Source organism: Oncorhynchus clarkii, chromosome 23 (genome assembly GCF_045791955.1).
Source record: "Oncorhynchus clarkii lewisi isolate Uvic-CL-2024 chromosome 23, UVic_Ocla_1.0, whole genome shotgun sequence".
Classification (NCBI taxonomy): Eukaryota; Metazoa; Chordata; class Actinopteri; order Salmoniformes; family Salmonidae; genus Oncorhynchus; species Oncorhynchus clarkii.
This window is the reverse complement of record NC_092169.1, coordinates 7,589,537-7,613,962: the sequence shown is the minus strand read 5'-3', so window position 1 is coordinate 7,613,962 and position 24,426 is coordinate 7,589,537. Positions and strand designations below refer to the sequence as shown.

Here is a 24,426-nt window from a genome sequence, read left to right as displayed (position 1 = left end):
GAACAGAAGTAGCACAGTTGGTTCTACGACCCTCTCCCTCCCCGAGGTGAAACAGTTGTTCCCCAGCTAATGTTATGCATATGCTCCTTGACATCCCCCCAGGATGCCCCACCAGATGCCTGGTCAGAATTGGTTGTATCCATGATATGATCATTTATTTCATTCCGTAGAGACTCAAAATGTGTTTTAGTCATGAATATGTTATCAAGGAAGAAGTTACAGCAGTGAAAAGAAAAGACCACACTCAAACACCACGTTGTGAACTTTTGCATACACCCCCCAAAAAAATTGAAATGTTTTATTTTTTTAAAATGTATTTATTTTTACACCATTTTACACTGGGAATGGTAAATGGGTTCCCATTCTTTAATACTCAAAATGTTGAAGTCCGCGCATTTTTCCCGCAGTTTATGGTAAAGTCAGCATGTCGCATACAAAAAAAGTCACAGCCTATACATTAGTGTGTCGCAGAAATGGCTACCTCAAAAATCATTATGTTTTCCCTAAATACAGTGTATCACCTCCGAGCTCTTAGCTACAATGACTGACAATAACACACATTACAAATTAAGCAAATTGAATGCCTCCAGTGGAATTGCTGTAAATTACAAAAACAATCAACCTCTGCGAGATCAGACAACAAAAGCCAGGACCCACACCACAGGTTGCATCAGGAGGCATCTTATTTATTTGGTCATCACTTAATATTTGCTGCTTATCTCATTGTAGGCCCTAAATCCAAGTTAACTCGGATTATCCTTCATGAAAAAGGCATTAAGGGGAGGATAACCTCTGCTTCGAATGAGTTAATCTACTGGCACGTTAATGAGTCTTGTACTGGATTGGAATTGCTTAAATTAAAAGCAAATATCAACAGTCATTGTGCTAAAGGAGCTTGAGTGCCTGGCCTGGCCTCAATACATCATCCTGTAGACAGTAATGCATTAAGTGATTTGATTCCCTGGGTTGTTGCGGTAATCATGTAATGTAAGTGAAAAACAATTAAATTAACAGTTTATCATGTAATGAAACAACTCACATTTAAAGGGGCTAGGCTTCAAGTTGAGTCAAGGTACTTGCTTATTGGGTATGTGTCCCATACTGATCGACACTTGGGGTGACAATTGACCCGTAATTTGACCCATGACCTTAAGGCAACACAAATCATTTAGCACGTTTCCCGGGGAAAGTTATGTTTTACAGTTCAATCAGATTTTCTGATTGAAACTGATTGAAACAGATTTACCAGTTAAATGTATTTTCTGTTATTGTCCTGATATTAAAGGTCACAATGCTTTTACTGGCTTTATACAAATGTTTATTTTTTTAATCTACTGTATGATTAAACTGGGGGAGTTTTGATTGCTGCTTTATCGCTGCCGCTTATTTTACCAATTGAATTTGCTGAATTTCATATAAGCCCAACAGTGTATGAGATAAGGATTTGGGTCTACAGAGTCTCAGTGCCCCATACATTTGTTTGAATTCAATGACTGAATGCTCACGACGTCACTGCTTATATACCATGTATGGGATATTATAACAATGGTTTAATCATGCTCAATGCACCAACGAAACATTCTGGTAAAGCAACCAGAATAAACATTTATCTGAGAGTTCACCAAAAGTTTGATGATATTATACCAACTTAATTTGCCCTAGGTAACTGTACGAGTGGTATTTTATAGTACTCTATAGTATAACTTGTTGAAGAGCTTATTCATTAGCAAATCACAGTTTTGAAACATCATGGTAAACATTAAAGGAGGGCTGAACTTCCTGATTTGGCCTCATTTTCGGCTTGGTCATTAAGAAATGCAGTGGCCATGACTGAAGCCAAACAAGAGTTCAAATCAAATCAAACTTAATGTTACAGTCTATTGGCCATTTGATTAATTGTTCATCAGTCTAATGGCTTGAGGGTAGAAGCTGTTAAGGAGTCTTTTGGTCCTAGACTTGGCGCTCCGGTACTGCTTGCCATGCGGTAGCAGAGAAAACAGTCTATGACTTGGGTGACTGGAGTCTCTGACAATTTTATGGGCCTTCTTCTGACACCGTCTATTATATAGGTCCTGGATGGTCCTGGATGTACTGGGCCGTACACATTACCCTCTGTAGCACCTTATGGTCAGATGCCGAGCAGTTGCCATACCAGGCGGTGAAGCAACCTGTCAGGATGCTCTCAATGGTGCAGCTGTAGAACTTTTTGAGGATCTAGGGACCCATGCCAAATCTTTTCAGTCTCCTGTGGGCGAAAATATTTTGTTGTGCCCTTTTCACAACTGTCTTGGTGTGTTTGGACCATGATAGTTTGTTGGTGATGTGGACACCAAGGAACTTGAAACTCTCAACCCACTCCACTACAGCCATGTTGATGTTAATGGGGGCCTGTTCGGCCCGCCTTTTCCTGTATTCTACGATCAGCTCCTTTGTCTTGCTCACATTGAGGGAGAGGTTGTTGTCCTGGCACCACACTGCCAGTTCTCTGACCTCCTCCCTATAGGCTGTCTCATCGTTGTTTGTGATCAGGCCTACCACTGTTGGTAGTGCTGGAGTCGTGTTTGGCCACACAGTCGTGGGTGAACAGGGAGTACAGGAGGGTACTAAGTACACACCCGTGAGGGGCCCCAGGGTTGAGGATCAGCGTGGCACACGTGTTGTTGCCTACCCTTACCACCTGGGGGCGGCCTGTCAGGAAGTCCAGGATCCAGTTGCAGAGGGAGGTGTTTAGTCCCAGGGTCCTTAGCTTAGTGATGAGCTTCGTAGGCACTATGGTGTTGAACGCTGAGCTCTAGTCAATGAACAGCTTTCACACATAGGTGTTCCTTTTGTCCACGTGGGAAAGGGCAGTGTGGAGTGCGATTGAGATTGCGTCATCTGTGGATCTGTTGGGGCTGTATGCAAATTGGAGTGGGTCTAGGGTATCCGGGAGGATGCTGTTGATGTGAGCTATGACCAGCCTTTCAAAGCACTTCATGGCTACCGATGTGAGTGCTACGTGGTGGTAATCATCTAGGCAGGTTACCTTCACTTCCTTGGGCACAGGGACTATGGTGGTCTGCTAGAAACATGGCGGTATTACAGACTCAGTCAGGGAGAGGTTGAAAACGTCAGTGAAGACACTTGCCAGTTGGTCCGCGCACGCTTTGAGTACACATCCTGGTAATCCATCTGGCCCTGCCTTTGTGAATGTTGACCTGTTTAAAGGTCTTGCTCACATCGGCTATCGCGTTATCACACAGTCATCCAGAACAGCTGGTGCTCTCATGCATGCTTCAGTGTTGCTTGCCTCAAAGCGAGCAAAAAGGGCATTTAGCTCGTCTGTTAGGCTTGTGTCACTGGGCAGCTTGCGTCGGGGTTCCCTTTGTAGTCCGTAATAGTTTTCAAGCCCTGCCACATCCAACGAGCGTCAGAGCCGGTGTAGCAGGATTCAATCTTAATCCTGTATTGACGCTTTGCTTGTTTGATGGTTAGTCTGAGGGCATAGCAGGATTTCTTATAAGCGTCCTGATTAGTGTCCCACTCCTTGAAAGCGGCAGCTCTAGACTTTTAGCCAGATGCGGATGTTGCCTGTAATCCATGGCTTCTGGTTGGGATATGTACGTACGGTCACTGTGGGGAGGACGTCGTCGATGCACTTATTGATGAAGCTGATGACTGAGGTGATATACTCCTCAATGCCATTGGGTGAATCCTGGAACATATTCCAGTCTGTGCTAGAAAAACAGTCAGTCCTGAACCATAGCATCCGCGTGCGTCATCTGACCACTTCCGTATTGAACTAGTCACTAGTTTTTGCTTGTAAGCAGGAATCAGGGGGATAGAATTATGGTCAGATTTGCCAAATCGAGGGCGGGGGAAAGCTTTGTACACATCTCTGTGTGTAGAGTAAAGGTGGTCTAGAGTTTTTTTCCCTCCGGTTGCACATGCTGGTAAAAATTTGGTAAAACTGATTTAAGTTTGCCTTTATTAAAGTCCCCGACCACGAGGAGTGCCGCTTCTGGATGAGCATTTTCTTGTTTGCTTATGGCCTTACAGAGTTGGTTGAGTGTGGTCTTAGTGCCAGCATCGGTCTGTGGTGGTAAATAGACGGCTACGAATAATATAGATGAGAACTCTCTTGGTAGATAGTGTGGTGTACAGCTTGGTCATTAAGAAATGCAGTGGCAAAGACTGAATCCAAACAAGAGTTGTCTTGGGCAGGTTGTTTAATGTACAGTGGGGAGAACAAGTATTTGATACACTGCCAATTTTGCAGGTTTTCCTACTTACAAAGCATGTAGAGGTCTGTAATTTTTATCATAGGTACACTTCAACTGTGAGAGACGGAATCTACAACAAAAATCCAGAAAGGCTTTCATAGAGCTTGCTAACTGAGCTAACGTAAACTCACCCCGTTCCGTACAAATGTGTGCAACCGCAACATTCAAACAAGGCTACAAAGAAAACTAATGGGACTGTAGCGACTGTGTTGACATCAAAATTGGGGGTGTGAACTAGGTTCCTATTCAAGCGTTGTTCGACATGGTAATGGCCCTATAGTATTGGAGAAAAGTTGAAAAAACTGACCCTCCGTTACAGCTTGACGTGTCATGTTGTAATGTACATGCATAAAGCAACTATTTCTGACTTACAATCTCTCTCCACCACTTCTATTATTCTTTAAAATCAAGAAATGGACAGTGACGGGGGTAAGGGGGGATACCTAGTCATTTTTTTCGTCATCATTGCATGCGATCATCATTCTCAAAGCCGCTGTTTACTTCTAAGATCACTTTAGCACCGCCCTAAAAACCAGATTCAAATTCGACGCAAACTTTCAAATAGGTATGTAATGACACAATATATAAACTCTTTATAGTGTTTTATTTACATTTTAGAGGCGATAAGGTGGTAAGTTGGACAGATCGAGTGAAAAAAAGCAATTGTCCCACACAACATCTCTCCTTCTCACTATCACGCATTAGTTTCGCTTCCCCACCCGCCATTTTTAAAAAGACCTGACGGGGCTCATTGCCTGCTTGAATTATGCAGAAACTGGCAGCGTTTAGGTCATGTACAGTGCCTTGCGAAAGTATTCGACCCCCTTGAACTTTGCGACCTTTTGCCACATTTCAGGCTTCAAACATAAAGATATAAAACTGTATTTTTTTGTGAAGAATCAACAACAAGTGGGACACAATCATGAAGTGGAACGACATTTATTGGATATTTCAAACTTTTTTAACAAATCAAAAACTGAAAAATTGGGCGTGCAAAATTATTCAGCCCCTTTACTTTCAGTACAGCAAACTCTCTCCATAAATTCAGTGAGGATCTCTGAATGATCCAATGTTGACCTAAATGACTAATGATGATAAATACAATCCACCTGTGTGTAATCAAGTCTCTGTATAAATGCACCTGCACTGTGATAGTCTCAGAGGTCCGTTAAAAGCGCAGAGAGCATCATGAAGAACAAGGAACACACCAGGCAGGTCCGAGATACTGTTGTGAAGAAGTTTAAAGCCGGATTTGGATACAAAAAGATTTCCCAAGCTTTAAACATCCCAAGGAGCACTGTGCAAGCGATAATATTGAAATGGAAGGAGTATCAGACCACTGCAAATCTACCAAGACCTGGCCGTCCCTCTAAACTTTCAGCTCATACAAGGAGAAGACTGATCAGAGATGCAGCCAAGAGGCCCATGATCACTCTGGATGAACTGCAGAGATCTACAGCTGAGATGGGAAACTCTGTCCATAGGACAACAATCAGTCGTATATTGCACAAATCTGGCCTTTATGGAAGAGTGGCAAGAAGAAAGCCATTTCTTAAAGATATCCATAAAAAGTGTCGTTTAAAGTTTGCCACAAGCCACCTGGGAGACACACCAAACATGTGGAAGAAGGTGCTCTGGTCAGATGAAACCAAAATTGAACTTTTTGGCAACAATGCAAAACGTTATGTTTGGCGTAAAAGCAACACAGCTCATCACCCTGAACACACCATCCCCACTGTCAAACATGGTGGTGGCAGCATCATGGTTTGGGCCTGCTTTTCTTCAGCAGGGACAGGGAAGATGGTTAAAATTGATGGGAAGATGGATGGAGCCAAATACAGGACCATTCTGGAAGAAAACCTGATGGAGTCTGCAAAAGACCTGAGACTGGGACGGAGATTTGTCTTCCAACAAGACAATGATCCAAAACATAAAGCAAAATCTACAATGGAATGGTTCAAAAATAAACATATCCAGGTGTTGAATGGCCAAGTCAAAGTCCAGACCTGAATCCAATCGAGAATCTGTGGAAAGAACTGAAAACTGCTGTTCACAAATGCTCTCCATCCAACCTCACTGAGTTCGAGCTGTTTTGCAAGGAGGAATGGGAAAAAATGTCAGTCTCTCGATGTGCAAAACTGATAGAGACATACCCCAAGCGACTTACAGCTGTAATCGCAGCAAAAGGTGGCGCTACAAAGTATTAACTTAAGGGGGATGAATAATTTTGCACGCCCAATTTTTCAGTTTTTGATTTGTTCAAAAAGTTTGAAATATCCAATAAATGTCGTTCCACTTCATGATTGTGTCCCACTTGTTGTTGATTCTTCACAAAAAAATACAGTTTTATATCTTTATGTTTGAAGCCTGAAATGTGGCAAAAGGTCGCAAAGTTCAAGGGGGCCGAATACTTTCGCAAGGCACTGTAGATACTTTTGTACCTGTTTCCTACAGCATCTTCACAACATCCTTTGCTGTTGTTCTGGAAGTGATTTGCACTTGTCGCACCAAAGTACGTTCATCTCTAGGAGACAGAACGCGTCTTCTTCCTGACCGATATGTTGGCTACGTGGTCCCATGGTGTTTATACTTGCGTACTATTGTTTGTACAGATGAATGTGGTAACTTCAGGCATTTGGAAATTGCTCCCAAGGATGAATCAGACTTGTGTAAGTTTAATATTTAGTTTATGAGGTCTTGGCTGATTTCTTTTAATTTTCTCATGATGTCAAGCAACGAGGCACTGACTTTGAAGGTAGGCCTTGAAATACAGTGGGGCAAAAAAGTATTTAGTCAGCCACCAATTGTTCAAGTTCTCCCACTTAAAAATATGAGAGAGGCCTGTAATTTTACCTCCTCCTACCTCCTCAGGCCATTGATACAGGTAACGAGTGAGGACAGAGGAGCCTCTTAAAGAAGACGTTACAGGTCTGTGAGAGCCAGAAATATTGCTTGTTTGTAGGTAATGAAATACTCATTTTCCACCACAATTTGCAAATAAATTCATTAAAAATCCTACAATGGGATTTTCTGGATTAGTTGAAGTGTACCTATGATGAAAATTACAGGCCTCTCTCATCTTTTTTAAGTGGGAGAACTTGCACAATTGGTGGCTGACTAAATACTTTTTGCCCCACTCTACCTCATCCCCATACTGTTTTTATTTATTTAGTTTTCTGCTCTTTTGCACACCAGTATCTCTACTTGCACATGATCATCTGATCATTTTTCACTCCAGTGTTAATCTGCTAAATTGTAATTATTCGCTCCTATGGCCTATTTATTGCCTACCTCCTCATGCGTTTTGCACACTATGTATATAGACTCTTTTTTTCCTACTGCGTTATTGACTTGTTTATTGTTTACTCCATGTGTAACTCTGTGCTGTCTGTTCACAGTGCTATGCTTTATCTTGGCCAGGTTGCAGTTGTAAATGAGAACTTGTTCTCAACTAGCCTACCTGGTTAAATAAAGGTGAAATAAAAAATACAATAAAAAATAGTGGCCTCCATAATTCTTAAATGGAAGACGTTAGGAACCACTAAGACTATTCCTAGAGCTGGCCGCCCAGCCAAACTGAGTAAACGGGGCAGTAGGGCCTTGTTCAGGGAGGTGACCAAGTACCCGATCTTCACTCTTAAAGAGCTCCACAGTTCCTCTGTGGAGATGGGAGAACCTTCAAGAAGGACAGCCATCTCTGCAGCACTCCACCAATCAGGCCTTTGTGGTAGAGTGTCCAGACGGGAAGCCACTCCTCAGTAAAAGGCACATGACAGCCCGCTTGGAGTTTGCCAAAAGGCACCTAAAGACTATCAGACCATGAGAAACAAGATTCTCTAGTCTGATGAAACCAAGATTGAACTCGCTGGCCTGAATGCCGATCTAACATCTCTGTACTGCTGTTGTGCCTTCAGAAAGTATTCACACCTTTGGACTTTTTACGCATGTTGTTGTGTAACAAAGTGGGATTAAACTGGATTTAATTGTAATTTTTGGTCAACGATCTCCACAAAATACGCTGTAATGTCAAAGTGGATGAAAAATTATAATATTTATTACAAATGTATTACAAAGACAAAACTAATATATCTTGATTAGATAAGTATTCTCACCTCTGAGACAATATATGTTAGAATCACCTTAGGCAGTGATTACCGCTGAGTCTTTTGGGGTGAGTCTCTAAGAGCTTTGCACACCTGGATTGTACAATATTTGATAATTATTCTTTTTTAAATTCTTCAGGCTCTGTAAAGTTGGTTGTTGACCATTTCTAGAAAGCCATTTTCAAGTCTTGCCATAGATTTTCAAGACAATTTAAGTAAAAACTGTACCTACGCCACTCAGGCACAATCAGTGTCGTTTTGGTAAGCTACTCCAGTGTAGATTTTACCTTGTGTTTTAGGTTATTATCCTGCTGAAAGTTGAATTAATCTCCCAGTGTCTGTTGGAAAGCAGACTGAACCTTGGTTTTTCTCTAGGATTTTGCCTGTGCTTAGCTGTATTCTGTTTCTTTTGATCCAAAAACCTCCCTAGTCCTTGCCGATGACACTCATATCCATAACATGATGCAGCCACCACCATGCTTGAAAATATGAAGAGTGGTACTCAGTGATGTATTGTGTTAGATTTGCCCCAAACATAACCCTTCGTATTCAGGACAAAAAGTTAATTTCTTTGCCACATCTTTTGCAGTATTACTTAAGTGCCTTGTTGCAAACAGGATGCATACTTTGGAATATTTGTATTCTGTACAGGCTTCCTTCTTTTCAATTAGGTTAGTATTGTGGAAAAACTACAGTGTTGTTGATCCATCCTCAGTTTTCTCATATCACAACCATGAAACCCTGTAACTGTTTTAAAATCACCATTGGCCTCATGGTGAAATCCCTGATCAGTTTCCTTCCTCTTGGGCTACTGAGTTAGGAAGGATTCTGTCACGTCCTGACCATAGAAAACCTGTATTTTCTATAGTAGAGTAGGTCAGGGCGTGACTAGGGGTTTATGTTCTAGTTTATATTTTCTATGTGGGGTTCTAGGTTTGATTTTCTATGTTGGGGATTTGTATGATTCCCAATTAGAGGCAGCTGGTTATCGTTGTTTCTAATTGGGGATCATACTTAAGTAGCATATTTTCCACCTGTGTGTTATGGGATATTGTTTGTATGTATGTGTTTTGAGTTAGTGCACATAGCATATCTGTAGTCACGGTTCGTTGTTAGTTTATTTGTTTTTTTCGTTGCTTAGTTTAACTTTCATTAAAAGTATACACACACACACACACACAACGTGACAGAATATCCCATCTACAAAGGACCAAGCAGCGTGCCCAGGAAGTAATGGCATCCTGGTCTTTGGAGAAGACTAGGGAGAGAACATCCTGGACTTGGGACGACATAATGGCTGGGGAGAAGAGCCATGGAAGCAGGCGGAAGCAGCGAAGGAGGGACAGTGACGAAGTCGGGGAGGAAGGCCACAGAAATTATTATTGGGGGGGGGAATATGGAGCAGTCGGCGGAGCTGAGGAGTGAACCAGAGCCAGTCTGGGAGAAGAAGGAGAATTTGGAGGAGAGAGAAATGGGAGAGTTGTTGAGTTGGTGGAGGATGCACGGATTTGGACTAAAGGAACATGTTGTCAGTTTGGTGCCACCTGAGTCAGCTCTACTCGTCCTGAGAAGTGTGTTAAAGTTCCGGTACCATTGATTCCGGCTATACGCACCAGTTCTCCAGTACGTCTCCCCAGCCCGGTACGTCCTGTGCCTGCTCCTCGCACTCTCCCTCAAGTGCGTGTCCCCAGTCCGGTACGTCCTGTGCCTGCTCCTCGCACTCTCCCTCAAGTGTGCTTTCCCAGTCAGGTGCGTCCTGTTCCTGCTCCTCGCACTCTCCCTCAAGTGCGTGTCCCCAGTCCGGTACGTCCTGTGCCTGCTCCTCGCACTCTCCCTCAAGTGCGTGTCCCCAGTCCGGTACGTCCTGTGCCTGCTCCTCGCACTCTCCCTCAAGTCCGCTTTCCCAGACAGGTGCGTCCTGTTTCTGCTCCTCGTACTCTCCTTGGAGTGCGTGTCCCCAGTCCAGTACGTCCTGTACCTGCTCCTCACACTCGCCCTGAGGTGCGTCTCCCCAGTCCAGAACGTCCCGTGCCTCCTCCACGCACTCACCCTGAAGTGTGTGTCACTAGTCTGGTGCCACCTGTACCGGCCCCATGCATCAGGCCTCCAGTGCGCCTCCCCAATCCAGTACGTCCTGTGCCTGCTCCTCGCGCTCGCCCTGAGGTGCATGTCACCAGCCCGGTAACACCAGTGCCGGCCCCACGCACCAGGCTGCCTGCGATGAGCCCCAGTCCAGAGCTTCCTGCAACGAGCCCCAGTCCAGAGCTTCCGGCGACAGTTCCCAGTCCAGAGCTTCCGGCGACAGTTCCCAGTCCGGAACCTCCAACGATGGTCCACAGTCCGGAACCTCCTGAGACAGTCCACGGTCCGGAACCTACTGCGACGGTCCACGGTCCGGAACCTCCTGCGACGGTCAACGGTTTGAAACCTCCAGTTCCATGGCCGGAGCCTTCCCCTGCGCCGATGCCCAGTCTAAGCACGGCGTCCAGTCCAGCTCCAAGGCCAGAGTCTTCTTCTGCGTTGATGCCCAGTCCAGGCACAGCGTCCAGTCCTGCTCCATGGCGGAAGCCTTCCCCTGCGCCGATGCCCAGTCCAGACAAAGTGTTCAGCCTGGGTCCATGGCTGGATCCAAAGGATGAGCGGGTACTTCGTCCCACACCAGAGCCGCCCCCGATGCTGGCAGATGAGCGGGTACTTCGTTCCGCACCAGAGCCGACACTAGACACCCCAACTAACCCTCCCTTTTTGTTTCAGGTTTTGCGGTCAGAGTCCGCACCTTTGGGGTGGGGGGGTGCTGTCACGTCCTGACCATAGAAAACCTGTATTTTCTATGGTAGAGTAGGTCAGGGCGTGACTAGGGTGTTTTGTTCTAGTTTATATTTTCTATGTGGGGTTCTAGGTTTGATTTTCTATGTTGGTGATTTGTATGATTCCCAATTAGAGGCAGATGGTTATCGTTGTCTCTAATTGGGGATCATACTTAAGTAGCATTTTTTCCACCTGTGGGTTATGAGATATTGTTTGTATGTATGTGTTTTGAGTTAGTGCACATAGCATATCTGTAGTCAGGTTCGTTGTTAGTTTATTGTTTATTTGTTTTTTTCGTTGCTTATTTTCACTTTCATTACAATATGTGGAACTCAACATACGATGCGCCTTGGTCCAATCATCATTATTACGACGTGGCAGATGCCTATATCTTAGTTACTGGGTGTATTGATACACCATCCAAAGCCTAATCAATAACTTTTGCGTCTGCTTTTTATTTTTTTGAAATGTACTCATCGACCCATTCTTTGTGAGGCATTGTTAAAACTTCCCTGGTCATTGGGGTTGAATCTGTGCTTGAAATTCACTACTCGATTGAGGGACCTTACAGATAATTGTATGTGTGGGGTAAAGACGTGCTAGTCATAAAAAAATCATGTTAAACACAATTATTGAACACAGAAGGAGATTATGCAACTTATTATGTGATTTGTTAAGCACATTTTTACTTCTGAACTTATTCAGGCTTGCCATAAGAAAGAGGTTGAATACTTATCGACTCAAAACATTTAAGATTTTACATTTTTATTAATTTCTGAAATTTTCTACAAACATAATTCCACTTTGACATTATAGGGTATTGTGTGTAGATCAAGTACACAAAATATCAATTTAGTCTGGAACACAACAAAATGTGGGAAAAAATAAAAGGGTGTGAATACATTCTGAAGGCACTTTATATGCTTTTATTGTACTGTTGTTGTCATTGTTGTTTTCTTCTTTCTCAGAATCAATAAGTAGATATAGCGTTTATTGTAGATCAGATTTTGTTATTCAGAGATGGGAAGAAAAACTGTTGCTACAATTAACCTTCAATATAAATATTTTTTAAATTAACTATAGAGCCTAAATATTCTCTGATTCTGTAATAAAGTGATTGACAGGATGTCTGTTATATTTTTGTAAAAAACGAAACAATGGAGAATAAAAAGCAACCATTGAAGTTTGTATAAAATATTTTATACAATAGAGAAAAATACATAAATGTATATGTTAACGTGAGAGCAAGAAGACAAGATAAATAATGAAATGTGGCCTAATGCGTCCATCACACATGCTGTGACCTTTTGGGTATGGACTCCCCTTATTGGTGATGATTACGGACAGGAGCTGATTTTAACAGATGCAACCATGGGCCCCTTTTCAATCTATCATCAAGTCATCCAATGGAATTAAAGGTTGCTGTACTTACAGAACACAAGCAATTAATTACAAAACCAAAAGCCGAGAAAACTCTAAAAATGTTAAGATATGAAAGAAAGATAAAGTGCTAAACCGACAGAAATCTGGATCAGGATAAAAGCTCTGAGAGCAAAGAATCTAAAAACCTTAATCTGAACATTATTCATCCCCCAAAATCAATGAATCCTCTTCTTGATATAATTATAATCCATGTTGAAAATTAAATATGACATAGGTTTCTGAAGTGAGCAGCGGTTTATGCGACCTTACCCCATGCCATGCACGCACGCATGCACGCACGCACGCACGCACGCACGCACACACACACACACACACACACACACTTTAGTAGATTTTGGATGAGCACTAAACCTTAACACTGTAAGTACATTTTTAAATCATACAATCAAAACTGAGGTGGACACATTGTATACCCTTTGTAAATCTGCACATGTTTAGCAATCATTGTAGTTGCGTAATGTTTTCATTATACAGAAGATTATACTGTACTAAAGAATATATATATGAAAATGATGTAAAAACTGATTTTACAGTCCATTAATGTGCAGTTTTCTGCTGGCAGCAGGGTGGTGTCTTGTGTGTATGTGTGCACATGCACGTGCACTTGCATGCATGCATGCATACTGTATGTGTGTTATGTGCAACAGAGCATGCTTTAAGTGAGGTTGACAAAACTACGAGATCTGCTTCGCCTTAACCCCTAGAGTCTATTGATGCACCCGTGCATCAATCTAAGTAACATCAAATTCCGTCAGTTTAAACTAGAGATATCTGCATGGGCTGCGTCTCAATCCGCCTGTCGCCCTTCCGCATCTGCAGTGGAAAGTGGCAGAGCCCAGGAGACATCCCGAAAATCGGTCTTCTCACGAAACCGTCTGTAGCATTTTTTTTATATATATCTAAAGGAGTCCTAAAATTCTAAATCCAATAGCTAAGTGATCCATGGCATGCCCTTCTTAAAACAACTACATATGTCAGCTTAGAACCCCCACTCCTCAATGGCTTAGACCCTTCATGGCAGGTTCATGAGATAAAGATTGCTGGAAGGGGAGTCTTAGCCAAGTAATTGTGGAGGGTGGGGTGTTCAAAGAGATGTCTCACAGTGTGACGCCACATGTCTTTGAGCGCTAAATAAGCAGTGGCATAAGAGACTGTCCTGATGCAGAGACAACAAGATCAGGAAGAGAACAGCAGGGGGTCCTTAACATTGGCTGATGAGGAAGTAAGGAGCTCTCTCCATTGCTATGTTACGACAGCAGTGTCTCATGTTCTTGGTGATTACAAATCCTGATGAATCTTAATAGAAAGGCTCAAACATCTGGACTCAGCCCAGTCTGTCTGCTTACACCACACGTTTGTCAAGTGTGCATCATGAGGTCACACCCATCGGTCCATGCCCCCACCCCAGAGAGGATTTGTCCATCTGCCAGATTTGCCTTGTGTATAGTACCAACAGTCCTTGAGGAAGAAGACTGTCCATGGTCAAGAGATCTGAAATACAGTGAGGTCCAGTGTTGCTCTGACTATGAGGTTAAAGTGCAAACTGTCAGCTTTAATTTGAGGGTATTTTAATCTATATCGGGTGAACCGACTCAAAATAGTCAAAAATGTAGTATTTGGTCCCATATTCCTAGCATACGATGATTACATCAAGCTTGTGACTCTACAAACTTGTTGGATGCATTTGCAGTGTGTTTTGGGTTTGTTTCAGATTATTTTGTGTCCAATAAAAATGAACTGTAAATAATGTATTGTGTCATTTTGCAGTCACTTATATAGTAAATAAGAATAGAATATGTTTCTAAACACTTCTACATTAATGTGGATGCTACTATGATTACGGATAATCATGAATGAATCGTGAATAATGATGAGTGAAAAAGTTACAGAGGCAGAAATATCATAACCCCCCCCAAAAAAAAGAAAAGCTATCCTTGAAATGGTTCAAGGTTAGCATGTCAGGTGAATGGGTATGAATACTTTCTGAAGGCACTGTATATGTCAGGAACGTGGCCCATCTATAAATCAAACGACCTCCATGTGCCAGGGATAGCCGGAGAAAAGTTGAGCAAAATGCAATTTTTGATGTTATGTTCTTTAAGAGCTTATTAATATTGGCTGTGGAGAATCACCTAGAAATATTATCTGGAAAATATTGAGCAGATAACTTTTACTGATTAGCTTAATCCCATGTAATCCCATTTGATGACACTATGAAACCCAGTCTTGCAATCTGGCCTTTAAAATAATGTTTTTTTCCCCCCTCCGCTCAATTCACTCCAAGCGCCCTTTTAAGGGAAGTGGGATGTTTTATTCGGAGTATTTTAAGGGTGTTATTTCTATCAAATTAAAGAGGGTGTTGTGTTTATTTAATTTTCCTAAATTTACCCCGTGTTAATTTTAAGATTCTGCAATATGGGTTTAGAAACTGCTGAAACAAATTGAATACCAATCCTGGTAGCCTACTAATGATGGTGCTGGTGTACATTATGGGTCTGGGTTTACAGGCCTGCATAGATTCTTATTGGCCTTATTGTCGTTATTTTCGATGCAGTAAACCTGATCATTGTTACTGCATGCCCACAAGTCTAATGCATAATGATTCATTGAGGACATTGATTTAATCTTATGGGATGAGAATAAATCATTTTATGTTACTTACCTCTTAATTGACATTGAAAAAGCTTATCTGATGTTAACTGTGGATTATCCTGAATCATCTATTTTACATCATTTGAAATTCGGATAATTCGATGTTAGGATGGCCCACTTCTTATCTCCAATAACTGAATTCACAGCCTATCATGTTCAAATCCCACGATTTTCCTAGTATAAACGAACTATTAGCTATTTACAACCATTTCGATCTAAGGCTGTGTGAAAAACACATCACGTGCTCTTTGGTAGATACGTTCCCTAAAAGCAGATTTCACACAGCTCCATTCAAATGCTAGATTAAACAAAGGTAATGCATTTGGTGTAATTATCTTGGTTAAGACGATTTCTCTAATTGCTTTTTAAATCAGAGACTGACTCGATACACTTTCACCTCCTTAAATGAAAAGTCATTGGGCAGACGAGGAAGTTTTTTTTATACCTGGTCATAATTTCCCGATTTACTTGTCCACATAAGGAGTTTCGTTGTCTTCCCAGACCTCAGAATTAACTTTAACTGCAGAAATAAAGATAATACATGTCCATGTCAAAACAAACTTATCCTAATATCTATTCAGACAGGACATTTGGCGAAGGGTCAGATTACAAACTTTATTTAGAACATCAGATTTTCTCTAAATATGGTTCTCAGGCCTCAGTGAAAGTGTACTAAGAGGCCCACTGGGCACAACGTCAGTTCAACGTCTAGTTTTGATCTACATTTGGTTGAGTTGTCAACTAACGTGAATTCAACGTGAAATCAACGCAAAAATGTCACCATGTCATTGGATTTAGGTTAAAAGATGGGTGAAAAATAGACGAAATTCCTTTACATTGATGACTTCAGGAGATGGCTGGTTCTTGAAATGCGGTGGCATTTGACATCCCTTTCCATTGCAACCATGAAAAACACTTTCAAATTACAAACAGTTACACATCATACAGATGTAGGATCTTAATTTGAGCCAGTTTCATACAGCAGGAAAATAATCCTGCAGCAACAGCAAATATGAATTATTACGTGGATTATAATTCAGTCTAACATTCTTAAATGGAAATGTCAAGCTTCAGAAGACTATTTAATACACTACAAGTTTACATTTCCTGCAGTCTTAGGGTAATCAAATTGGCTCATCCCAGTCATGTATAAAGTTGTAGTGACGTGTTTTTGGATAATATAGATAATATAGATCTATTATTTTTAATGCTATACAATTGTTTTAAAAAACGTATCAAATATATTGTACAGATCAATAAAAGCAAGGAACGCTATTAAAATTTTTTTTTTTTTACTAGTATAATTTCTGTCCCTCAGTTTTATGCCATTGGTGTTACCGCCTTGAAAATCACTCATTACAAAGATATACAAGGACCTTGAGCATTCCCTTCAGTGGCAAACTGTTATCGTGGGGAGGGGTCTATATTAAATACAATAATTAGCTAATCACACCCTCCATTTTAAGATTCCATTGATCATTTGGTGTGTCTTAATTCAAAGTGTCACTTGGTGTTACTCACTTTATAAGGAGGGAAATAACATTGTGAGCAAAATTATTAATCATATAACCTTAGTAAATTATTTTTAAAAGCTTGATTCTCAGGTTAATGACCTTAGAAAATCCTCAATAACTAAAATGTCTCATCGGTGTTACTACTCCTTCACTACTGGTGGCGCAATGTTATCATAATAGTACAAATTATTTAAAGGAAGGCACCACACCCTAAAAGAGCATATATTTCCCTTATTCATATCACAGTTGAATATAGACACCAATATAATACTTTTTTCTATTACAACTTTTCTGAAATATTGTATTATATGCAAATGAGGCGATATCTCATTAACAATTTGCATATTTGAATCTAATGCAAATGTATTTTTCTGGACACTGGATGAAGTCAGGCTAAATATTTTGGTTTCATCATGTTGTTACGGAACTTATATAAAGCAGCTTGTGGAGCTATACCTTTGTCATATTTATATCTGTAAATTACTAATGAGGCGATATCTCATTAAATATGTGCATATTTACATCTACTGCAAATCTATTTTTCTGGACACTGGATGAAGTCATCTTAAATATTTTGGTTTCATCATTTTGTTATGGAACTTACATAAAGCAGCTTGTGGATATATACTTTGTCATATTTATATCTGTAAATTACTAAACCATGTACATAAACAGCATTTTTGGCACATATTTCCAACATATTTTTGGCACATTTGACAACATGTAAACAATTCCCTCCATACAAGTTTGGCGACTATATCGAATGATAAACTAACAGAATGTGGTGAACACAGATACTTCTGAAGCTGACTTTTTATTGCTGGGTTGTGGGAAGAATCTGACTTTCAGGAAATGGCAGTAAAATATAAAAAATTAAAAATTTGCCTACCAAACGCCAAAAACCTATTTAGACCCAGTCACAATCTCTTCAAAGTAAGTTACTACATATAGTCCACTTTGCAACATTCTCTATGTAATGGGATTTTACATTATGTTAAAAGGCATGACGTTTTGACAATGTTATGGAGTACCAAACCTGCCATAATTATAAATAAATGAATAAATAAATGTACACATACAGTAAATAGATAAAGACATTAATAAATACATGAATTCACATATAAATACATAAATACACACATAAATAGATACATGAATAAATGGATGAATAAATGCACACATAAATAGATAAAAACTGTAATTATTTAAATAATGAATCACACTTTAATTGTATTCATTTATATTATTTCTTCATTTATTTATTGCTGTATTTGTTCCTCCAATATGATAAGGAGGGGGTGTCAAGTAAACATATGTGGGTGGTATCTAACATCATTGGTGGATCAATTGGATTTGCCTGGTGTGCGTTCAATATGACAGAGCAGTGTTTAGGTTAGTATTTTATGTATCTATTTATGTGTTCATATATTTATTTATTTTTAATTACGGCAGGTTTGGTCCTCCATAGAGGGTAGTATAATAAACAAAATAAAACATACATTTACATCAAATTTTTGACATTTTTAAGTTTACTTTTTGCAAGTGCTAATATTAAATTACTAAAGTCTATGGAAAAATGTAATTTCAGCCTTCAAGTCATTAAGCTGCCATATTAGTTGATTTAGAATGGGAGATGTATCCAAATACAATTAAATAAATAAAAACGCAGAAAAATTTGGTTTTATAAATGACCTGCCCAAATATCACCTCAATTTAAGAATGACCCATATGCAATGCAAAAGTACACTGATAAAATTTCTACAAAGGGTAGCCTGTTGAAGGTCAATTTTGTGAGTGAAATGCTGTTAAGTCTCCATTTGTTATCACCTTGATTTTACATCTTCAGTTTGTCACATCTGCTCCTGCAACGCCCTCTACTGCTCATCCTGTGTCTCCTTGACCTGCCGCCACTCCCCCAGTACTCTCTCCCTCTCTCTCTCTATGTGTGTGTGATTGTGTGGGCGGAGACAGGTGTGCTGGAGTCAGAGCAGATCCCCACCAGCTGCAACCTGTTCCACAATCAAGACCTCTACAAATACTCAGCCCTGCCACTTTCGCCCTGCCACTTCCACCCTGCCAGATCATAATCTCTGCTCAGTCAGTCGACATTTCTAGACGTTTGTTACTATTCAGATCCTGTTATCCTGTTGTGCCTGTTTTCCTTGCCTGACACTGTTTTCCTCTCTGCTACAGTTCTGCCCGCTCTGACTCTGGTCCCTGTCTCTAGTCCCATGTATCTTCATCCTGGTATTCTGTCCTGGATTCCCCACTCTACTACTCCCTTGGATTCCCCCTCGGGACCTGCTTATGCTGTCCCAACCCCTCTCGTTCCAGCCTCAGCCTCCGCACCTGGTTTCCAGCAACCCGCCCAAGCTTCCCCTGACCTGCACTCCCTCTCCCCCCTGTGTTTCAATAAATACCTTGGTTACTTCATCCCAGTCTCCTCGTCTGAGTCTGCTCTTGGGTTCCCCTGTTCCACTTCGCATAACACAGTTAGGCCAGTTAGGCCTAATTGGTGATATTTTTTATTGCACAAACTTTGTTGGTTATTTAAAGCTAAGTAAATTAAAACAGAAACAAATAACCCTCTAATTCAAAAACCAATTACCCAAATGGAGGTTTGACTATAGTTTGTTAATCCAGAACATCTTGTCTGGGAGATTTGGACCTTTCTTTAATATTAAATGAATGCATACTTTCCTTATTATTTTGCAGGTCTATTGGCATTTTTCATCACCATGATGATGTGGCCGGTGACACTTTGCTTCTCAAAAGTCCAATATCTTTAAAACTTGACAGCTGACATGCAAAACATTTTGGGACTCTATCAACAGTGGACTAATGAAAGAAATACAAAAATATCGTTTTTTTAGTGGAGTTTCTCTTTAACTATATGAAGGTTCTGGGAAACAAGGCCCAGAGTTGTAAAGATTGAATCAAATGTTGAAAACTATCATTTGTAAAAGTCCTTTGAACGCAAGATGTGATGTGCATGGAAATGATAGATTTTCTTCATGATCATTTTTCTGTCAGGCATAGGCCTACATTTATTTTCACCTTGTGGTGCAAAGAAATGTAGCAAAATATTTATATGTAAAATATCAAAAATCATTGAGATGTTGCATTGACAGTTTCTTTTTTTCGAAATGTGTCAACTGACATCGTCAGGCCACCTTTCCAGGCTATTTCTTGTTCTTTATTCTGCAGGTTGCATCATTAGCTTGCTGTAGTTTAGTATACAATTATTCGCCTAAATTAATTTAACATTCAATTAATTCAATCCCAGAGAGTGATTAGAATAAACCTATGACTTGAATTTATTCTCAAATGTTCATATTTTTTGTCTTTTAAACCTATTCCCAGTTTGGCTATATATTACGCTAGACTACTCCTAGTCAAGAGGCTATTCTCACATTTTCACTGCACGGGCAAACAGCGATTTTCGTTAGGATAGTATGTTTCCTCATTTACACATTTAGAAAACAAATAAAATAAATAAACTTCACTGAGCAATGACCATAGCACAGCAACAGCAGATTGAGATAAAATGAAGATTGATCATTGAAAAATGTTTATAAACATTTAAAATAAAGTTGATTTTTTAAGATGTAAAGCATGCACTATTGTTTAGCTGGAGACCTACATAAATGCCATTTGACATCAGAGAAAAACACTTAGGACCAGTTCAGATAGAGGGGACAGAGGATAAAATCCTTATCGGATTTGAGTCAAAATTGGTGGCAATTAATCCTTTAGGATTGAAAAAGGGAAACGCCTCCTTTCGGTTTGACGGGTCAGGTTCGCTCTGATTGGTCACTGGAGGTTATCCCCCGGGACACAACACAGGGATAAATTGTCCTCCCATATGTCTGCCACCTCATCACCCAAGCTGCAGGGAAAAGAGAAGTATAGACCTTTACAATGACAACCATGATAGGAAGAGAGGATGGCGAGGACGAAAAGCCCAAAGTCAAGATGCTGGCGCCTGCATTTGGGATCGATAAATCACGACTTCATGGATCTGGGTTTAGGTCTAAAGGCTTTGCCATCACGGACCTACTGGGTCTTGAAACGGATCTCCAGCCTCGCCCATCCGGACCTTATGGAGTAGGAGGACACGGGGATGTTCAGAGCGCTGGGATGGGATTCCCTTTCGCTGGAGGATCCTTGCCTCTTGGTCTGGGGTTCCTGTGCAGTTTGGCGGCTCAGCAACCTCCGGGGGGCCCCTGCTTCCTACCGAGTCACATACCCCTCCTTCAGTCCAGGACGGAGAGCCATTTCATGCAGAATATGGAGCAACAAAGAGACGCCTACTCTGGTACAGCTCATTTCAAATGGTTGACTTTACAGTTACAGTTAGCTGTCCACTTAGCATGTATTCTCAGGGGGTGCTGAAACCTCATGTAGCTCAATTTATTTAAAATATTCAATGCATTCAAGATTGACGTAGCGTAATTTTATCTCTCAAAATTAAGATGTTGATTGAATGTTAAACCTATCCAAAATAACAATTTTCGACTCGCGCTAAATTTGATGACTCTATATTCCATTTACAAGCACTCGATTTATTGAACTTTTCTGTACAATTATAAATTAACAATTATATGTTGTATTTGGGTTTGATTGTTATTCTTTAATAGCCTATATGTTTCCCGTTTATTTTTTAGATGACGAATGTCTCTCTGGTGAACGAAACGATTCGAAAAACTCAGGGAACTCACAGAAGAGAAAGAAAAGGAGGCACAGGTTGGTACATATGACGCAGTTTTATTGCGCCAGAGCTAAAAGAGAAATTGAGTAGGCTATTACATTAAATAAGTACAATGAATGCCGTTAGGACGCCGGTGTCCTAATGCTTTCAATAAAAATAAAATCCATCCATTACAGAACTGTGTTCACTTCTCATCAACTGGAGGAGCTGGAAAAGGCATTCCATGAGGCACATTACCCAGATGTGTATGCCAGGGAAATGTTAGCAATGAAGACAGAATTGCCTGAGGACAGAATACAGGTATGCTATTTATAACAACATGTAGGCTACTACAAGGTTGAACGAGCGTGCAAATTTACAACTGCCTTATTGAAATAGTTTAATCTGCAAAATTGTCCAAATATCTAACATTGGTTCCTATTTTCCAGGTTTGGTTTCAGAATCGTCGGGCCAAGTGGAGGAAACGTGAGAAGTGCTGGGGACGCAGCAGTGTGATGGCAGAGTATGGGCTCTACGGTGCCATGGTCCGCCACTCCATCCCTCTGCCAGAATCAATCATCAACTCCGCCAAAAGCGGGATGATGGGCTCCTGTGCTCCCTGGCTTCTAGGTGAGCCAGCAGGTTGTTTGCTTTATTCATAATATAAGACTCAAATATGTATTTAATCACTTGAATACATAGCTGAGATGTGTTTTGTATCCGAGCAATGTTTTATGGAAATTCAGCCAACACATTTCATAACGTATACATTATAACGATAAAGGTCTAAATGTTAGGCCAACATTTTAGTTAACAAATAGACCTATGGGCCTAATGTCTATTTATTTTTTGCTTTATTTTGCTATAGGCTGCGCTGAGACTAATTGTTTTTCATTTTGATCACTTTACGCAGGAATGCACAAGAAGTCCATGGATATAGTAAAGAAGTCCCCAGGAATGCCAGAGTTTACCCACTCGGATACTAACTCCGAGGAAACTAAAGGGAAAGACAACGACATGTCCTGGCCAAATCGCTCTCGTGGTATAGACGACAGCGAGGACATGGCAATAGACCTATCCAGCACCTCTAAGCAGGACAGCAGCAAGAGCACTTTGAAGTCATCGTCGCCCCAAAGGGATCCCATTCGCAACAGTGATTCAGACGATGAAAGCTAAATGAATCCTGGTTGCAGACAGTGAGCTTGGACATTTGCGTGGAAATTATGTTCACCTGGAAGACAATTATTTTCCAAAGATGCGCAACATTCCCATCACATTAGGGGTGTACAGTGTACTTGTCTTATTTCTTAATAATTGTATTTGGACATATGTTTTATAAAGTTGTTTGATTTTAAATATAAGAAAATATTTCATGTTTTATTCAACTTTTGTTTGATTTGTGTGTTGTTGAAATGATATTTCAAAAAAGAAGCGAGAGGACCAAGGAGAGGATATATCACCTCTTCTCCTGCAGAAACGTGTTACATGATAAATCCAAATGCAATTTCTCTAAAAAACAATTAGGGAAAATGTACAAACCTCATGCCTACATTTCATTTCATATTTTTGAAAGGTGGTGGTTAGGGTGTAAACCCCACCACCTGCATTTGATATAAAACATAAACTAAAATACACAGATTATCAAATGGCACAATTATGAAGCACTTTAGTTGTGTTGATACTGAATGTCATTCAGAGGTCAATTTCACCGCAATGACAGCAATAATAACAACACTGTAATAACAGTAATATCAGGAAAACAGTACCTGGATAAAGAAATAAAAGTATTTTTTTGAAATTGTGTATTTTTATTGATTTGTATAGGCCTACCTTCATATAGGCCTACCTTCATATAGGCCTACCTTCATTCACTTGATGTAGCCTAGATAACGTTATTGGTTCCACAAATCTGTTTTTATTGTAATATTTACATGGGTTAATAAAAAGACAGAAGTTGATGCAGTAAGTAACCCAGTTACCCCGTTGCGATGTAAATGAAGCTTTACGACGATCGTCCCAAATGCATCGCCTTTCTACATTTTTACCAAATAAGCACGTAGAGAGAACGTTCACGTATAAGTGCCTCAGACCATGCGTCGATACAGATCGAAAGAAAAGCAGCGCTGCCTTCGGATCAGCTTTCTCCATTGAAATTGTACCTTAACATTAGAAGTAGTCAAAAATAATGACCACGCATCAGCTCCTAGAGCGATATTACCACCTATGGCTCCAAATAGGCTATTGAGGCAGTTTATTCCTACCCAATAATAATGCACTAAATCCCAGATTGGGCACATTTTTGCGCTCGTTGTCACCCATTCTTAAACACATTGAGGCACAAATAACAGACAGTAGCCTAGTGGCAAATTAGAACTCAATTGATTGAACATGAAATGTATTTAAATGTGATTGAAATAGCCTATATAGGCCCATGTAGCCTATGTAGGCCATATTTTAACGCAGTCATCTCGTTTTTATTTGAAGCATAATCTCATCCTTCACTTGTTTATAACAATTGCAAATAAGCTACTTTGGCAACTTTGTATTTAGTCAACTCCTGCTCTGAAGTTATCAGCAGTCACAGTCAGACAGATAGCCTAAACATATTGATTCTACACTATATTGATCCTTTAATATCCAAAGAACCAAAAGGTTATACATAGGACCCCAAATATCATTTTTCTTCAAAGAGTGGATCCATTACACTCACTGCTAACAGCACACAGTTTCACATTTGATTTGATTTAGTGGCAAAACAGGTATAATCAAATACAATGTTTTGCTAATGTTGAAAATCCAATAGACAACAGTATACATGAACACTTATACCTGTAATAAGGTATGCCATCTTTCACCAGCTATTACATTCTCAGATTAGTGTGCCAACCTTCAAACTGATTTTTCAGTGGGTGCTGCAGCAACCTCAGCCCCCCTACATCCTGTGGCTATGCCTG

At 40.4% G+C, this 24,426-nt stretch overlaps 1 protein-coding gene across 2 annotated transcripts; it reads left to right on the top strand.

Annotated features, from left to right (window-relative positions):
- The first annotated feature begins 20,683 nt into the window (after positions 1–20,683).
- LOC139381596 (visual system homeobox 1-like) lies at positions 20,684–23,235 on the top strand. 2 transcript variants are annotated; one of them, XM_071125249.1, is made up of 5 exons: positions 20,684–21,100; positions 21,450–21,528; positions 21,670–21,793; positions 21,922–22,102; positions 22,386–23,235. In XM_071125249.1, the coding sequence occupies exons 1-5, from the start codon at positions 20,704–20,706 to the stop codon at positions 22,646–22,648; spliced, it is 1,044 nt and encodes a 347-aa protein (XP_070981350.1). In that variant the 5' UTR covers positions 20,684–20,703; the 3' UTR covers positions 22,649–23,235. The 2 variants fall into 2 exon arrangements, with proteins under 2 accessions (XP_070981350.1, XP_070981349.1); XM_071125248.1 differs by having other exon boundaries at positions 21,922–22,114.
- The last annotated feature ends 1,191 nt before the right edge of the window (positions 23,236–24,426 follow it).

Coding starts and splice junctions, on each gene's coding strand:
- LOC139381596 (XM_071125248.1), top strand. CDS start 20,704: ATGACAACCATGATAGGAAGAGAGGATGGCGAGGACGAAAAGCCCAAA. Junction 21,794..21,921: donor TGCCTGAGGACAGAATACAG/GTATGCTATTTA, acceptor CCTATTTTCCAG/GTTTGGTTTCAGAATCGTCG. Junction 22,115..22,385: donor GCTTCTAGGTGAGCCAGCAG/GTTGTTTGCTTT, acceptor CACTTTACGCAG/GAATGCACAAGAAGTCCATG.